This window comes from Balaenoptera physalus, assembly GCF_965194825.1.
Source record: "Balaenoptera physalus genome assembly, chromosome: 6".
In the NCBI taxonomy this organism is placed as follows: Eukaryota; Metazoa; Chordata; class Mammalia; order Artiodactyla; family Balaenopteridae; genus Balaenoptera; species Balaenoptera physalus.
This window is the reverse complement of record NC_138885.1, coordinates 123,404,709-123,423,929: the sequence shown is the minus strand read 5'-3', so window position 1 is coordinate 123,423,929 and position 19,221 is coordinate 123,404,709. Positions and strand designations below refer to the sequence as shown.

General features: G+C 39.9%; 1 protein-coding gene across 2 annotated transcripts in view; it reads right to left on the bottom strand.

The window, feature by feature from the left end:
• Positions 1 to 19,221, bottom strand: part of MOGAT1 (monoacylglycerol O-acyltransferase 1) — a 125,321-nt gene that overhangs the window by 80,452 nt on the left and 25,648 nt on the right. For both annotated transcript variants that reach the window (XM_082464681.1, XM_082464682.1), the window contains exon 6: positions 10,211 to 17,448. In XM_082464681.1, coding sequence (XP_082320807.1) covers positions 17,294 to 17,448 — 155 coding nt within the window. In that variant the 3' untranslated portion in view covers positions 10,211 to 17,293. The remainder of the gene's footprint in view (positions 1 to 10,210; positions 17,449 to 19,221) is intronic.

Below are 19,221 nucleotides of genomic sequence, written 5' to 3'. Positions count from 1 at the left end.
CTACTCCAGTCCCCTCGAAGCAACCCCCAGGGATGAGGGAATCATTAGTTCATCACACCTACAACATCTGTGTCCCAAGGTCCACTTCTTGAAAAGCTGTTTTGAACTTTCATACAAATGGACAAATGTAATGAATGATCCTATTGATGTGAGTGGATCATTTTGCCTTCCTTCACTCAGTTGCCACAGGGGAAACTGCCTAATCGCCAAGATCGTAATATTATTTATGAAAGTAATACAATGACATATTTGGACCAATGGTGAAAATAGAAATGCTTTTGGTCCACCCCCCCCAAAAAAAAAACAGGCAAGACATATTCACTTTGGCTTGGGGAGACTTGAGTTACACAGTTACTGGTATTGGTTTGGGATTTGTTGATGCCCGGGCTTTGGACTGGTGTCTTCGGAAATTCCCTTGGTCGTGCCCTTGTGGTTGGAAGACGTCCACAGAGAGCTAGAAAATGACATCATCACCCTGTTCAAAGCCAGCCTGCAGAATCTCTTTCCCAATGCCCTAACTCCTCATCAGGAAGGACAAAACTTCCCAGAGGTCCCTAAGCAGACTCCCTTATATGTCATTGACCAGAACTGGGCCACATGGGCACTCTTAGCTGAGACTAAGACTGAGAAAGCAAGTATCTGACCTGTTTACTGGGATGCCAGTCAGGGAGAGGGGGTTTTGAGAGGCCAATTAGTAATGTCTGGCTTGTTGCTATGCAAAGTACTTCTGGTTGTAACTCAAAGGGAAAAGCAAGTCTTCATTTCCCAATATTATCTGAACAGACTTCCCATTATTAAAATATACAAACAAAAAGGTTTAGTAAGAGAGCATCTGTAATTTCTACAACATCTGCCAACCCTGTTGATATTTGCCAGCTTGGTCCATCATGATTTGCTCAGATTTCTTAAAACAGGAATTCCCACTTTTCCTCCTGAAAGTTTCAGGATTCTTTCAAATGCCTTCATATCTTAAGCCCGTGAGCTCCCTTGTAAACTGCTTCTTCCCCCTGGTCCATCGTGCTGCTCTTCTCACTAATTACTTCACACAGACTTCAGGTACACTTATAGCTCAACATCTTATTGGGAAGCAGTCTTCAAGAAATGAGATATTAACATTTTTGCTATTTTAAAGTATATATAAAATATTTTAGAATAACATTAAAACTAATAAAAATGTTAAAACACATTTTAATGTTACATGTACGGTTTTGTAAATCAAATAAGTATTGGCTTGTAATAAAAAGCTGCAGTCTCCTGTCTCACCTTCACCACCCTCAGTTCCCACTTCCAGTCAATAATTTTCTACTCATTTAGCTTTCTTTATGTGTTTATATCTGTATTCTAAATTACATGCTTAAATTGCTATTTCTTGACTTTTAATTTAGACTCCATCTGTTGGCTCTATTCTACGCAATAGGAGAATTTGACTTCCTCATACATACGTTCCTGCACCTATTTTTCTCCTCCTCCCATCATCCCTGTATGGTTATGTCACTATCTTTTTTCTTAATCCTCTTTTTTACATAGCATTCTGTTCTTGTTTTATTGTTGCAAAATTTTATCTTATCTCTCTAAAGATATAAATTATCGTAAGTTTTCTTCCACTGTCTCCATCTCTCCCATGTTCCTCATCTGTTATACTTGCTCCTGTTGAAGCCTTTCTTGAAATGTTGGTTGATTCTTGGATGTCCATTACTGCCACTAAAAAGCTGACCAGCAGCTCTGTGTAAATAGAGTTTATTCATTGGTCGGCATCATTATATTGTGGCAGTATATTGTGGCAGATGGGGACCCACAAGGACTGGAATCTATATGTCTTCTCTCTTGGGTTGGTTGCCTTCCCCAAAGAGGAATTCTCCAGTCTCCCTTTGGGAGTAATAGAAAACCGGCTGCCCGGGATCATGGGAACCTAGTGTGAGAAGGAGGCTGTGGGAATTACCATTCAATATGAAGAGTGTCACCCAATCTGCTTTAAAGGCACCTCACCACCCCATTCCCCTCCACTGAGCTTGGCGCCCCAGAGCTCAGAGTTTCTCTAGAATTTCCAAGAGCAAAGCTCTTGTGCTATATTCAGGTAGGCGATGGACAAGCTGCAGGAAATAGGGCAGGGAATCTGGGAGTCTGCTTCTTCAAGAGAACTTCGACTGCTCTCTGTTTTTGGTGCCCTCCACAGCCAACTTTTTTTGTGGTTTTTTGTTTGTTTGTTTGGTTTTTGGCTGTGCCATGTGGCTTGCAGGATCTTAGTTCCCCGACCAGGGACTGAACCTGGGCCACGGCAGTGAAAGTGCCGAGTGCTAACCACTGGCCCTCCAGGGAATTCCCCTCACCCAAATTTTGATAGGTGGTGCCTCCATGGTTTGGCCTTTCCGAGAATCTGCAATGGGAATCAGCTTGCTTCTCACTGGACATTCCCCCTCAACTCTCTCTGGCATTAAGTTTCTGTTTTTTCTGTTCTGCCCAGTCAGTTATCACTTGTTCACCTGTTTTCCATTATGCAAAATAGGGTTGACATCACTTTCTCCTCTTATTCCTCCCCCTGTTCTCTTCGACTTTTCGACTTTTCACCATTTTTATCTCTTTATTCTCATGTCAGTAGGGTTTCATGAAAGAGTAAAGATTAATGCAAGCATTCAATTTACCACGTTTAACTGAAAGTAATAAATGTTTCATTTTTAGGTATCAAATCTTAGCTGGGCATATGCCCATTTAGTTATTTATGTATATATATGAGTGTGTGTGTTTAGAGACAAGAAAAAAAATATTTATATCTTAGATGAGAGAAGGACTATACTCTCCAGCTTCCCTTGCAGCCTGTGCCAATACAATGAAAGCGGAAGTGAGGTGTGTACTTCTGAGCCTTGGTCTTAGCATACAGCTCTGTGCTTCTCTGCTCTGTGTTTCTCCTCTGGGCTAGAATGTGGATGTGGCAGCAGCCAGCTTCACCTATGCAGACAAGGACAACTCCCTAGGGGATGGTGGTCAAACAAATGGAAGTAACTTGGGTCTTTGAATGAATAGACACAGCATCCTGGACCATTCACCTCCAGACTATTTTGTGAGAAAGAAATTAATTTCTTATTTAGGCCTCTGTAGTTTGAGATCTCTTTGCTATGGCAATTTATCCTGTAGTCTAATGCAATCCCATTGACTGGTTCACAAAGCAAATCTATGGATAAGCTGCATATCTATTGCCTGGGGTGTTTAAACATATACAGAATCTTGGACCTCACCCTCAGATTCTGATGCAGTCAGTCTGGGGTAAGGCACAGAAATCTTTTTTTTTTTAACTACCTATACTTTTCTGATACATTGCCAAGATTATGAACCACTGACCTTGCCCCCATTCACTATAAAACATTTTCTTTACATTCCCATGGTTTTCCCATTCCTCCTTCATTTTCTTTGAGTCTCCTTAATGTCTTCCTGATTCGTTTGTTAAAAGTAAAATGCTAATGTTATTGTAGTGGATAGTTGCTTGTCTTTCCAGAATCCATTCACTCTGATTTTCCTTTGGGGACGCACTTATTCTCAATTCTCTGACCATGTGGTTCAGGCAAACCAGTCAGCTCCATAACACCCCCAGCTCTAGGGAGGGACACTTATCCACACAGCCCAAGCCAGGCCAGTCGGCATATTCCAACCTCTTGACCATAGTGATGTGTTCAGGGGTGAACGCATGATCCAAGTCAGTTCAGCGAGACCCAATCCTAGGGAAAAGAGCAGGTCTTTTTCCTCTGGGAATGCTAAGCTGGTAGGATGTATGCCTGCAGCTGTAGGTGCCCATCTTACCACCACTGAGGGAGTCTGAGCATGAAGTCAACACAGTGGAGAGAAGAGAGGAGAGATGATGCAAGACTAGTTCTGATGATATCACTTGAGCATCTGGAATCATGCCCGAAGCCCTAGACTCCCCAGCTACATAACTCAATACATTTCTTTTTATAAGAAGGAAGTATCAGATTATATAGATATGTATATATTATATATCTATATATTATTCATAGTATATATATATTAGGATTATTTCATATTAAAATTATACATATATATTTAAATATTTATATAGAAATACACAAACGCAACATAATTATAAAATTAACTATGAAGTTCAAAAGAAAATAGAAAATGAACATGTAACATTTTAGAGATACTTTCAAAGAGAATAATCATTAGATCAGTGTATCTAACACAACACTCTCCTGTTTTAACTAGTATCTAGGGTAATTTTGTCTCTGAATTTGTATGAAGTTGATGCAAACAGACCTTTGAGGGATTATGGAAATGCCTTTGTTATAGTGTCAATAATTTTCTGGTTACAGTTCTAGACTGTTCTAGAGTTTTCTCATGTAGAGTCTGATCCAGTTTTGCAGTCACTACAGGGCAACTTAAAACAAAATACGTAAAATATATAAGGTTTCCTGATCCAGGAAATCAGCAGTACAGATTTTCTGAGTTAAATGAATCTGGTAAACTTCACTTTGTTCATGACAAGGAACATGGAAGCAGGTGTTTTCTTGTTGATCTCAGGAAAATTAATGTCTGCTTGATAGATTGAATATGTCAGCACTTTTCAATAATCTGTGTTCAAGGTATAGGGCCTATTTGCTGCAGCACGTGGTGGGCCTTCCAAAGCCATTCACACCCTTCTCTCACACAGAGGACTGGGGTTCTGTGTTTGTATAGCCCAGGAGCCAAGGATGATTTCCACACTTCTAAATGGTGGAAGAAAGATCAAAAGAAGAATAATACTTCATGAATATTACATGAAATTCAAAATTCATTGTTCACAACTAAAGTTGTATTGGAACACAGTCACATTAATTCATGTACACATTATCTATGGCTGCTTTTGCACCACATGGCAGAGGTGAGTAGTTGTGACCAAATGGCTTGCAAAGCCTAACATATTTATTGTCTCAGTCTTCAAGTTTGCTGACCCCCGCTACAGAGAATGGAAAGTCAATACTCACTTTCCCAGAGATATTTGTAAGGTGAGGGGAAAACCATGTGACCCAGTTCTGACCAATAAAATGTCAAGGAAAGTTTGCAAGAGGGATGGTAGAAAAGATAGTGTAGATCCTAATAAAGTAAAAGAAGAGAGTTGACTCCTCTCTACTTCTTCCTGCCTTAAACACAGATGTGGTGTCTGGAGCTGTGGTGACATTTTTGTGACCACGATGAAACAAGCACAAGGCTGACTGCATTTTTATCTGATATATTACTTTTTTGTTCAAAGATCTAATGCTTTCTTCAGTCTCTGGCGTTGGAATTGATTTGAAGCAGTCTATAGTTTTTCTAAACCTAGTCTAAACAATGGTCACTGGGGAAAGAATAACTTAGACAGATGCTTCCCATGGGAAACTTTCCATTTCTTTAGGAATTTGATTTTGGTCACGTAATCCCAGGCTCCAACTGAGGGGAGTTCAACTTTAGCCCGAGTTAAATCTGCCAAGGTACTCGGGGTGGGAAGGATATAAAGCGTTTAAGAAGCTGCGTTCCAAAATTAAATGTGCTCATTTAACTGTGGCAAAGATGTAAAAGCATCAATCACTGCTAGTTCCTACTACTCAGTGAATCTTCTATAAAAGAGAGACAATTTTATTATTGTAAGTAAATACTCAGCTGGAATTTGGTATTCTTATATTCAATTCTCCTTTTTATTAAGTTTCATAAGTGACCATTTAGATCATGAAATCTCTAGCAGAGCTATTCCATCTATTGTCCTTCTGGGAGCAAGGTGTAAATAAATAACATTTATTCGAGGGACTTCCCTGGCAATCCAGTGGTTAAGACTTCACCTTCCAATGCAGGAGGTGCAGGTGCAATCCCTGGTCAAGGAGCTGAGATCCCACATGCCTCGTGGCCAAAAAAACAAAACATAAAACAGAAGCAATATTGTAACAAATTCAATAAAGTCTTTAAAAGTGGTCCACATCAAAAAAAAAATCTTAAAAAAAGATTTATTTGAATGATATATATATTTATATTAAATGAAATAAATATATTGTTAAAATAAATATAAATTTATAAATAATGGATTTATATATTTGACATGTACAAGGCAGAACAAAACAAAATAAAAACTTGGAGTAAATGCTATATAATGATTAGGGCATTTTCTAATATTTCAGACCTCTAAGTATACCTGGAGTTTCAAAAGTCCCAGGGTCTAGGCACCCATTCATTAAAAATATTTTAGAAATCCATTATAGGAGAAAATAATTTCTCCTTGTGGAGAGAGAAACTGAAGCTCAGAAAAGATGGTCACAGTCACAGAATAACTCTCTCCACAGGACCCGGACTCTTGGGGCATATTCACTGTCATTAATTTTGAGGCCACTTGGACAAAAGAGGGCATTAAGGGGAACTCATGACAAAATCTCACTCAAATGTATGGTGACCTTCCAGAGCCTTAAGCCCATCATTCACATTGAATTCCCAGTAGCTGGGAAATTTCAGAGTATTATAGGCTATATAGCTAAGCTGGAATTATTCATTTTCCAAAGATTGGTTTAAAAGCTGCTCTCTAATGCATTAAAAAAAAAAAAGCCTCCCTGCCATCCCTCCTACAGGTCAAGGTAGCCACTCGCTCTGCCTTCCTGCCTACGGTGGCTGACCATCCCCCTTTGCTTGGGATTGAGGGGTTCCTAGGATGGGAGCTTTCACTGCTAAAACCAGGAAAGTGCTAGGAAAACTGTGACAACCTGGCCACCCTATCCTGACTCCTCTGCCTGAGATTCTCCTTTGTGCTCATCTAGGTCTTCCTCAGCTTTGCAAGCCCAAGTCGATTCCGTTCCCTCCATGACTCCTCCCGGATACCCCAGCCATAACTCATCTCTCTACACGGCCAAAGCTCTGGGCTGCTGCTGATCTTGTGACAGCTGCTTCCCTCTCTCTCCTGTAACACACTTTCTAATTATGGCACCGTAGAGGGCAGAACACATGTCTTGTGCCTTGGCTCTTTTCACTGAGTCAGTGCTGGATGAAAATTGTCAAACTGACTGGGAAGATGTTCAGAACTGGACCCCAAGCATCTTCCTTCACGCTGTGCCCAGACTTCTTGCATTTACTCGTAGAAATACACCTTGCAGCTCGGGCCTTGGCCCCTCCAAGAAAATCTTTGAATTGCCAGGAGATGCAGGAAATTCCGATTGAATCTAGTAACTACAAACAAACCTGAAAATAATTCTTCAGCGGATTCTTGCCAAATAATTCTGGCAGGGAACAACCCTGATGGAACTCGGTGAATTAGCAGAAAACACATATATACCCCCGAGAGAGGATCAGACGGAAGTTACTGCATGCCTCTGTTTCACAAAAACTAGAGCCCTGAGCAAAGAGAAATCACAGACAGGATGGAAGAGAAATTTCTCCTTTGAAATAATGGCCCTGGGGCAGTTTCTAAGCCTATCAAGATGTGGAAAGGAAAATAATACCTGCAATAAAGTCAGGCCAGAATGATGTGGTAACAGCTTCAGAGCAATTCAAAAGTTCAGTACCATCCTTATGAAAAGGGGCTTCTCTGGCCACAAATGACTCCTCAGGCACACTGCTTTGCATAAGCTCTGTCATCTAAACATCTAAACTCAGCAAATTACCCTTAGCCAAACTATCCTGATGGTTTGTTTCATTGAACTCTCAACAGTTAACCATGCAAATACATAGTTCTAATGGTCACATTGCCTAGGCAAATTTAAACACCATTTTACTCTTCTGTTTTCACTTGACTATTTGATCTTTGGGCTAGTTGCTAATATCATCTGTCAACCTGGCACAGTATTGGGAAAAAAAATACTTTCAGCTAAGATTTTCAACTGTCCAGACGTCTAGGTAAGAGATACTGGATTCATAACAGTAATCAGGTAAACAGCAAAGATCCTTATCATAGTGGTCTGGTAGAGCTAAGAAAATGTGAACTGCTAACGTAGGAATCACTCCTTCACATTGCCAGGAAAGATACCAGAAGATAGACCTTCCTTCACTGGGGCACCATTTCTGAGATGCCATTTCACTCAGGCAGCACCAGATGTGTTCCTGTCACCTGTTACTGACATAAAAGTCCTCCAGGACAAGGACACACCATGGAATGGAATGTGAACAGTCCTTTAATGTAAAATGTAGAATCATGAGACCTCCTCCTCTTCATGCAGCCCCATTGCTTTCTTATTAACTCTTCCCTACTTTCATGGTCCTTAACCTGACCTCTGGCAAAAAGTAAGTTTCTTGGTTGCTTCTTGCAGTTTAACTTACCCCTTCACTTCCTCTTATTTTTCTTTTTCCTGGATTATGGACAAAGTAGAAGCCAATGTTTTGAAAAAAACCTGAATAACAGAAGAAGATAGAAAAGGGGAGGAGTGTGGGTGGGATGTCTGATCAAGGTCTTCCCTGGTTGGGAAGGTCACCCCTCCCTCTGGAGCTGCAGTGCTTTTCAGGTGCAAATATGCTTGTGTCCTGGTTTGAAACAATACACTATGTTGGAACTTCTGGAAACACTGTAGCGTGACTATGCCATATCTCCTGTGTTTACTGGTAATAATAACCGCACTAAGTTCAATCAACTATATATTATTCAAAATACCATAAATCAAATCCACCTTTAAAAGTAGAGCTAGTTCCCAAATGAATCACATTTACTTTTCTTCTGAGTGATTTAAAATTTCCTTTGTCTGGATATTATTTCAATAACAGTAATGAATATATATATATATAGCTATACATCAATGCCTGTATCTATAGGTATATAATATATAAGCTCTTCTGCAAATCCCACTAAAATTATTTAATATGACTTACACTCCATATGCACGGATTCAATGTTATTTTAAAGTTAAGAGAATTTGAAATTACAAATTATGTGATCCTGCTTTTATAGAGTCAACCAATCTAAGATAGATCACAGCATTCCTTTATTTCAGCGTCACATGTAAAATGCCAGTATCAGGTCAAACTAAAGATCAAACTTCCTTTCCATCTTGAATTTTTAAAGATATTGTTGGTGAGCTGGAGAAGACAGGGAAGGAGACGTCAAACAGGAGACGTTTCTTCTTAAATGTGGAACATGTGGCAATTGTATGGAGAAAAATTTTTAAAGGTACTTAGGAACACACATATACATACACACATGTGATAAGTGAAGTAAGTCAGAAAGAGAAAAACAAATACAGTATGCTAACACATATATATGGAATCTAAGGAAAAAAAAAAAAGGTCATGAAGAACCTAGTGGCAAGATGGGAATAAAGACACAGACCTCCTAGAGAATGGACTTGAGGATATGGGGAGGGGGAAGGGTAAGATGTGACAAAGAGAGAGAGTGGCATGGACATATATACACTACCAAACGTAAAATAGATAGCTAGTGGGAAGCAACCACATAGCACAGGGAGATCAGCTCTGTGCTTTGTGACCACCTAGAGGTGTGGGATAGGGAGGGCGGGAGGGAGGGAGATGCAAGAGGGAAGAGATATGGGAACATATGTATATGTATAACTGATTCACTTTGTTATAAAGCAGAAACTAACACACCATTGTAAAGCAATTATACTCCAATAAAGATGTTAAAAAAAAAAAAGAAAATGAATTTTAAAATACAATTTGGAAGGGGGGAAGGGATAAATTAGGAGTTTGGGATTATCATACACATACTACTACATATAAAATAGATAACCAACAAGGACCTACTGTATAGCACAGGGAACTATACTCAGTAGTTTGTAATAACTTATAAGGGAAAAGAATCTGAAAAAGAATATATATATGACTGAATCACTTTGCTGTACACCTGAAACTAACATACTATAAATCAACTATACTTCAATTTAAAAAAATAATAAACTAAAATACAGTTTGAAAAAATGATCTTTCCCCCGCTAATGCTCTATGTAGTAACAGTTTCCCCCCAAAATCAAGACTTTTAATTAAACAAGTATTCTTCATATCACATTTTAAACTTTGACAACAAATATTAGTCCACTGATGAAACTTCCTCACTCTGTCCTTCTGATGGAAACACAACATTTTTCCATCTCACAATGGGTCCCCAGAGTTGTTGTCAGCGCTGAGAATGGCTGCCACGCCCACTGGGTTTGGGGAGTGGTTTGGAAATGTAGACGGTTTTAGAATAGAATCACGTCTAGGTGGACCTATAAGGAATCTTCACAATCATGTCCCACCTTCTCATTTGATAGGTAAAGAATACAAGGTCACTTACCCAGAGTCACGCAGCCAGTTACTGAAAGAGACGGCACACACCCCAGGGCTCCTGAGCCCTACACCCAAAGCGCTGGCCCTGGCCAGAGACCTCGCATCATGTCTGAGCTCCACCACCCGCCATCAGGGTTGCTTCCACTAGAGCTCTTAGCTGCTCTGAGCCCCAGTTTCCTATGGGATAAAAATAGTACCAATCCATAGTGCTATTTTAAGAGCTAAATGCCATAACATAAAGTACTTAGCCCTGAATCTGGCACATTGTAGGTGGTCAATAAATATTGATTGTTATCTTTACATGATAATATGTACTTAGTCTTCAGCTACAGTATTAATAAAATACTGGGAAAAATGAAAGTCAAAAAGTATTTTACACCATAATTAAACAGCGTGTTCTTTATCCAATAAAATACTTTAAAAGAGTACTGAAAACACCTATTTTGAAAAGGAACAGCAGAAACACCAACAGGTCTCAAAAATCAAGGTATAAGCTTTATCATTCAAAGTGCTGGCATCAAAGGGAGGCCATTTCATTTTTGACACATGAAACAAAAGAATTTTTAAACTTCTTCCTTCATTTTGGCAAGTGTCTGATTGACTTGAGTTTATAAAATGTCTTTATTGAGACATGATTCACATGCCATAAAATTCACCCATTTAAAGTGTAGAGTTTAGAGGTTTTTAGAAAATTCACAGAGTTGTGCAACCATCACCACAATCTGATTTTAGAACACTTTCATCATCCAAAAAGAAACCCAGTACCCACTAGCAGTGATTCACTTGACTGAGAACCTGTACATTTTTTGACCAGTTTTTTAATATTTCTGGATCTGAGAGGTTTCACACTTACTCCAACCACATGAGACCACAGCAATTTCCTGACTTGTTTCCTCTCACTGTCCTCTACTCCTGCTTCACCCTGCACACCTGCACTTTTTCGTTAGCCCTGCCCCTGCTTTCTGTTTTGTCTTTTATCCCATCAAGTGAATTTAAAGGACTGACTCTTCAGTAGGAGAATTTGCAATGCTCACTTTTTCACTGCAATTCCCTTGCTTGTATTCATCCCCAGGTCCAAGTTAATTCAGCCTTGTCAAGGTGTCAGAAAAGGAAAAGCATTCCATTCAAGTGAAACACCACACCCACACAATTATAACTTCGGCAGAAAACACATTTATTGGTCAAAACTTTACAAACTGAGAGCTTTTAAAAAGCACACAGCCACACACCCAATAAAGAAAATATAAAAATTCACCATCTCCTATAAAGAGTTTAACAAGTAATAAACTGTTATGCCCTAGTTTTGAATGATATAAAGGAGGAAGCCTCAGAGATAAATTTCTCTGATTTTTACTTAGAGATTTAAATTATTTCTTAAAAACACCATGATGAAAGGTCACTGTGAAGAAATTTCAGTAGCAATCTGTGTTTTATAAATAACAAGAAAGTGAGACAATCGTTTGAACTCACTGCATGTCTTGTAGGAACACAATCAAATGAGGACGGTACAGGAAAAGGAAAAGTCATCACATAAATCTGCGTCTCCAACTAGATGTCATCACAATGACAGAAAAAAGGCCAGGGAGAGACCACAGAGATAGAGCCAGAAGGAACCTCGGAGATCATTCCCTCCTAACTCTATTTACATAGGAAGCCACTGAGCCCAGGTCACACAGCCAATTAGTGGAAGGCCAGAGGCTAAAGGATGATTTGAACATAGAAGCCTGGGAAGCAGAAAAGAATGGGATAGTTACTTTCTCTGGTTGTCGCAACATGACTGCATCTTCATAAAAGAGGGATTGAAATCCAACCAGCAAGACCTTAAGCTCCAAGTTGGTTTGAAAATGGAATAGGAGAGAATCACGCCAATTCCCAATTCCTTTGGGAATACAAGGAAGGTCGGATTTATCTTTATTCTCAAGAGAACCTAAGATAATTCTTAACCAGAATCTAAGAGCTATTAAAAAAAAAAAAAAAAAAAAAAAAGCAGCTGTGACAAGCCAGCTGGAAGTGGTTGAAGCCAAAATGGACTGGGGCTTGGAGATGACTGTGAGGTGATAGAAGCTCTGCTTGCACCTCTGTCTGAGTAGTGGGGTTGCTTTGGCTGCATTAACGATCACAACACAGCTGAGAGGGAAGATGTTTGCAGGCTCTGTCACCCATCCTGGGCCTGAGGCAGCTTGCCCCATCCTGCTGCTCCAATACGTAAGGCTCCAGTGGCTAAGCCTGCTGTTGGAAACTTGGGCTTTGCCCAGGACACATCACCAAAATAGCTCTTGCAAAAAGGAAAAGTCAACAATGCGGTGTACTGATCTCAAGAAAGAAAAATGTTCTTAATACCAGTAAGACAGAGCTTGCTGCAGAGTTGTTAAATTCCTTGCCTTAAGTGTATTTTTAATCGTACTCTACTTCTTTGACGCTTTTGCTTCATAGGAGGATTCCTGGGTTTATTAATCAACAGTCACAGAATAGCAGTACCTCCTGTTCAATCTAGAACATGGGCTCAGTTCCAATGCGTATTAAACCTCACTGGGGTTCAACTGCTTCATCTGCAGAAGGAATAACTGACAGACTATAAAGTCCCTTCTAGCTCTAAAACTGGGCTTCCACGGCACCATCCATCAAACTTCCAGGTCAATGCCTCAAGCATTCACAGAGAGATGGCAGAAGTCTGCTCTCTTTGGGCCAGGATCGAAACATACGCAAGGCACAGATTCTGCCACCGAGGAACTCATCACCCCATGGGTTATCTATGGATTGAGATAAAATTTCTTCTTCTCATATAAGATATTAAGGCACTAAGCTGATGGTGTTTGGGAAGGATTAATTAAAATAACTAAAATATTGGGTTGGCCAAAAAGTTCGTTCGGGGTTTCGTGACACTGAAATCTGGAACAAACTTTTTGGTCAACCCAATACAAGGCATTAGAGAAATCCCTTTGTTTTAAATATAAAGAACTGCTTCTGTGTTTACCATCCTAGAGAAACAGGAGCAACTACTTGGTTATTTCGACACTGCCTTGTTTTTCTCCTTTAAAAAGATATACAAATTCTACTAGAAGGAACTTTCCCAGCCCCACAAATAGACATTTTATCACCTAGCTTAGAAAAAATACATATATATATGAGAACTAGCAAACTTGGGCTATTGGAAAAAACCAACCAACCGACAGATCCCATCAACATTTTCTCCTGTTTCAGAGGAAAAGAAGACAAAGATAATGCACCACAAACATGTTTTCAGATTTATCACAAATTTGGCAATCTGCACCCGTGAGGTAGTTTGGAAGAGATGCAAAGTTACAGAATTAAGGGCACTGAATCTAGATTCCACCTCCTGTGCTTCCCTTGACAGATATGTACCTTCTACTGGAAGTAGGGATTTTACTTTTAACCCTACACAAATAATAAAGGCTCACTCATCACCCCTGATTTATACAGACTTTGACTGTTTTCACAGTCATTGTGAAGGGTTTGCATAAATCACGCAGCATCCCTTGCCCTGGTTCCCCTTGAGACAGAGCAAAACTGGCTGGCTTTCATAAGCACCAAAACTGCAAACTTCAATGTGAACGTCATAGACCTAGCTGGGTAGGGACAATTTCAGTACTTCTAGCTGCAAGACAAAGGAAATGACTCAGCCTGCACCTGGTGTGCAAAGGAAACAGGAGAAAGAAATGTCCAAATCAAATAGCATAAATGCACATTTTCTTAAGGCAATATGCCCAGTTTCTCTTCCGGTGTTCTGGGGTTATTTTTGTTGTTGTTGTTGTTCTTGTTATTTTGTTTTGCTGTTTAAATTTTACATGCAATTATATATTAGATGAGAAGCTTTAAAGTTGAGGAGATCTCCATCCAACCATACTAGTGAATACAATATATGGCTCACGTTTGTGTTGTAGCAAAAATTCCTATCAAAATATTCATTTGCGGGCTACCCTGGTGGCGCAGTGGTTAAGAATCCGCCTGCCAATGCAGGGGACACGGGTTCGAGCCCTGGCCCGGGAAGATCCCACATGTCGCGGAGCAACTAAGCCCAGGAGCCAAGACTACTGAGCCTGCGCTCTAGAGCCCGCGAGCCACAACTACTGAGCCTATGCGCCTAGAGCCCGTGCTCTGCAACAAGAGAAGCCACCGCAATGAGAAGCCCGCGCACCACAACGAAGAGTAGCCCCCGCTCACCGCAACTAGAGAAAGCCCGCGCAGCAACAAGGACCCAACACAGCCAAAAATAAATAAATAAATAAATTTATTTAAAAAATATATATATATTCATTTGCAGTCTGTAGGACTGTATGGAACTTACAACTATGCTTTGAGTTTATGAAAGGACTTCTGGCTTTGCTGGATTAAGACTCTGGAGATCAACTCCCTAATACGTACCTAAAAATAAGATTTTATGTATGCCAAAATTAAAGTTGCTGATGTCTAGATTTTTTAAATGGCATAATTCTAAATAAATTCATCAGAGCAGAACTTTTCCCATTTTTCAGGGCCTCTGATTTCCACACATGGGCTTTAACTGCTTACTAGACAATCCAGTGGAGGTTGGTGGTCATCTTGGCCCCCTCACTACTGACTGTGAGATTAAAATTCATACCTTGTGAGATCACAAAAGACTGTGTCATGAGATTTTCATAAACTTCTCCAAAGGAATGAAGTTCATGGATTTTATAATACTTAAAGGCCTTTAGTTGTTGTGGTTACTTGGGCCTCACAGCTCTGCTCAGAAAGACTTACCCCTGACCAGCTAGGGCATAGTTTTATGTAAATGGTGCTCCTTTTCCATTTGTTTGGTATTGAGTAATACCAAAAAGGATTTATCGTCAAATTATCCGCATCTATTAAAATAGGATGTGTCCTGGGAATTCTCTGGCGGTCCAGTGGTTAGGACTTGGCGCTTTCACTGCCAGAGGCCAGGTTCAACCCCTGGTTGGGGAGCTAAGATCTTGCAAGCGACAAGGAGGGGCCAGAAAAAAAAAAAAGAGAGAGAGAGAATAAAATAGGATGTGCCCTATTCCTTGCTTTGACAAAAAAACTGATCTAATTTTAAGGCCTTGGGTCAGTGGCCTCCTGGACTGCTCAACCATATGAAGCCAAAGGGATGCTGGCCTAAAAGTCTTCTATAGAACAATTGAGAAGGTTCCCTTTTTTGTGTGTGAAATGCTTTCCTACTCACAGCATTACCCAGCATGATTGTGTTTTGCTGTTGCTACACCCAATCCAGGCTCTAGCCCAGGGCCTGATGTTTTAAAAATTAGGGGTTTTAACACGTATTAACAATAAGTTAGAACAACTCAATATAAGCTGCCCCCAAATACTGAGCGTGGAGGAGATATAGAAAGACACGTGGCAGTGGAGATCACCTGGAAACTAGATATTCTTCTTACTTATTGGATAATTACTTAATGCTTAGTGACTAATTCTCAGAAACCTCCTCAACTTGCTCCTTACAAACCAGCCAGCAATATTGTCAATTACTGGCACGGGACAATCAGACATACATTATCTCCTTCGGAAAGTACGTCTTTTCTTAGAATAGGTTTCATACTATGGTACAGCTTTAAAAAATTCTTTACCTATGGCAAGGTTTGCGTGTTCACCTAGAAATACAACCATTCAACAAGTACTTATTTCACGCACCCATTCAACAAGTACTTATTTCACGCACCCATTCAACAAGTACTTATTTCACGCACCCATTCAACAAGTACTTATTTCATGCACCCACTCAACAAGTACTTATTTCGTGCCTACTATGTATCATGAGCTGACCCAGGCGCTAAGGAGACATCCACGAACAGGAAGGACAAGGATCCCGCTCTCTCGGACCTGACATTCTGGTTTAGGGAGAATCATATAACCCGAGTCAACGGTGAACTGGTCACATCTCACCAGAGAGGGCGCTGTCTCTCAGAGCTCATCTTACTCGAAGAGGCCATATTGGAAGACAATTAAAACCCCTGCTTTTACTGTGAAAACCTTTCGGAATTTCAATGTCTTAAAACCCGTCCAAAGCATGTCTTCCAAAAGACCTCCTTACCTGTAGCAAATGAACATATTTCTAAGCAAACGGCAACAATGAATATTTCTAAGCATAATTAGAAAAGAGAAGACATGCTCTCATCCACATGGGTTTCCATATGGTAGATTCATCCTGTTTCCAAAATGGCATTAAAATTCTGCAATATTGTATAAAAAGGCGTTGGTTGATATGACCTAAAGGATCAAACTATCTAAGTCTTAAAAATAACATTATTCACTAATAAATGGTCTGTTCAAGCAGAAAAAAAATGATGTCCTCCAGTTCCACATGGCAAATTATTTTACACACTGTCTTGTAAATATTCCAGCTGTGCTGAACAACAGCTGTCATATTCAGTGAAAACGCCACATTAAGTTATCGTAATATTTAGTAAAGGGGTCTAATTATTTTTTTTGAAGCTGTCATTTTTTTTAAGCACATGATAATTTTGGGTTTTTTTTTGGCTGCGTTGGGTCTTCATTGCTGCCCACAGGCTTTCTCTAGTTGTGGCGAGCAGGGGCTACTCTTTGCTGTGGTGCGTAGGCTTCTCATTGCAGTGGCTTCTCTTGTTGCAGAGCATGGGCTCTAGGCACGCAGGCTTTAGTAGTTGTGGCTCGCGGGCTCAGTAGTTGTGGCTCGTGGGCTCTAGAGCACAGGCTCAGTAGTTGTGGCGCACGGGTTTAGTTGCTCTGCGGCATGTGGGATCTTCCCACACCAGGGCTGGAACTCGAGTCCCCTGCATTGGCAGGTGGATCCCTAACCAATGCGCCACCAGGGAAGTCCTGCATGTGAATAATTCTAAACCTTTTCTTAACTTGTAAAATAATTTTTACCTTCCTAAATGAGGAAGACGATTAAAAGGCTGATAATCATCTCCAACCTTACCCTATAGTCACCCACTGGATGTTTAGTTACCATAGATAAACATCAACTTCTGTCACCATACATAATACTTCTCAGTTGCAAATTTGATTCCTTCATCAAAGAAAAAATTTAATTTATTTAAAATATTTGTTCTTTCAATGGGATATTCTCTCGCCCTCTTGTATCCTTCTAAGAGGACAGTTATCTAAAAATGAGAGTTTCATTTTCTGGAATACCGTACTTCCCTTTGTGCTCCTCAAATAATTTCCTTAGCTCCTCCATATAGGTCTGATGCAACTCCTCAACCTGCTCTGGGGTCGGGTGCAGGGTCTGATGAACAGGGATTGGGCGGCCAACTGCAAAAACAGAGAATACATCGTACGTAAGAAATCAAAACCTCTCCACCACAAACTACCACCTCCAATGGACAGCCCTAGAAAGATCTCCCAATCAGAATCTGTCAGGCCTGCCAGCTCCCATCCCTTTTTCATTTTACTGGCTGCCTGCCGTGGTCACACCATCTCTTTTGGTAGCAAATAAAGAGCCTTCCTTCTCAGCAGACGCTGGATTGTCAGGACGCTTGTGGTTTTGACTTTGAGTCAAATGAACTACTGTGCTGGCTGCAGCTGGGAGATAAGAGGACATCGCTGTGTGTGCACGTCAGCAGCTTGCTCCTCTGGTACAGCTGACAGCCAGACCACAGTGCTCTATTATCACTGTCTGGGAAATCTTAACTCAGGAGGCAACAGTCCCCTATTCTGGCTCTGTTTAATGGCATCCTAAAAAAACGAAAAGAATATATATCTTCACTGCTAAGTATCTGTGCTAGAAAACATAATCACAAGGATTCCACTGTTCGTAATGGTGGAAAACAAAACCAGCCAAAAGTCTTAATAGAAAAAAACATTAAATAAACCACAGACCATTCATTCAGTGCAATCCTAGGCAGCAATTTTTTTAAAAACTAAATAATATTTTTGTAACTGTGTATGGTGACTTATTGTGGTGATCATTTTACAATATATACAAATATCAAGTCAACACTTGAAGCTGTTATATGCAATTATATCTCAATTTAAAAAATGAAATATATATGTGTGTACACACACAGAGATGTCTAAAATGTTGTAGGTGGGGAAAAGTTGTAAAATAACATAGTATGATCCTATTTATTAAAAAATTTCTATATCTAGGTGCATTATAAGCTTTTAGTGCACTAAGAAAATCTACAAGGTACCCTGATAGCCCTTACCTGGAGGGAGGGAGGTAGAGCTGGGGGAATTTACATTTTATCTGTATTGTATGAATTTTCTACAATGAGAAGGCATTGGTGTAATCTGTATAATTAAAAATGAACTAATTAATTTTTTAAAACCTAGCAATTTCTACATGTATTTTAAGGCATTTATATAATAAATAACTTTTATCTCACTTGTGTCAGATTTTGAGAGACTAGATATACGTGGCTCCGCCTCCTGCTGTCATCAGTCCTCTCTGCTACTCGCTGCGCCCTCTGCTGGCCTGATGCTGCTACCGATGCCAAGAGTTGAAAATGTACAGGATGTTCAAGGAACTGCAAACTGCTTACTACCTTTGATTAGCTTGGGCATGAGGTCAAATGGGGCTGTAGGTAACAGAATGGCACTCGCAGGGCTTCCTTTGCCCACCCGGAGTCTCCCCATGCTACATCCAAGGTTCGATCCATGTTAATAACAAAAGGTGACTAGTTAAGAAGAAACCAGAGAAAGAAGGAAGTGATAAATAACAGTAGAAGGAAGTGTGACAATAGTATGGGAGGTAAGGGAGCACAGAGAAGGGAATGGATACACACAAACACACACACATATATTATAATATATATTAAGAAGATATCTATCTATATCTATCTATATTTATATACAATGTTACACATAATCTATATATCCTATGTATAGATGTATAATCTCCTTATCACAACATTAGTATTCTCAAATTGCTAAGTTTTTAACCATATATAGCCTCAAGAAGCTCCTATACAGTTTTCCTTGAAAGCTTGGGTGTCAAACGTACATAGTAGACATCAGTCCTTTGTAATTTAACATAACTATCTCGCTGTCAGTAAGGCTGACTTTTTTTTTTTTTTTTTAACC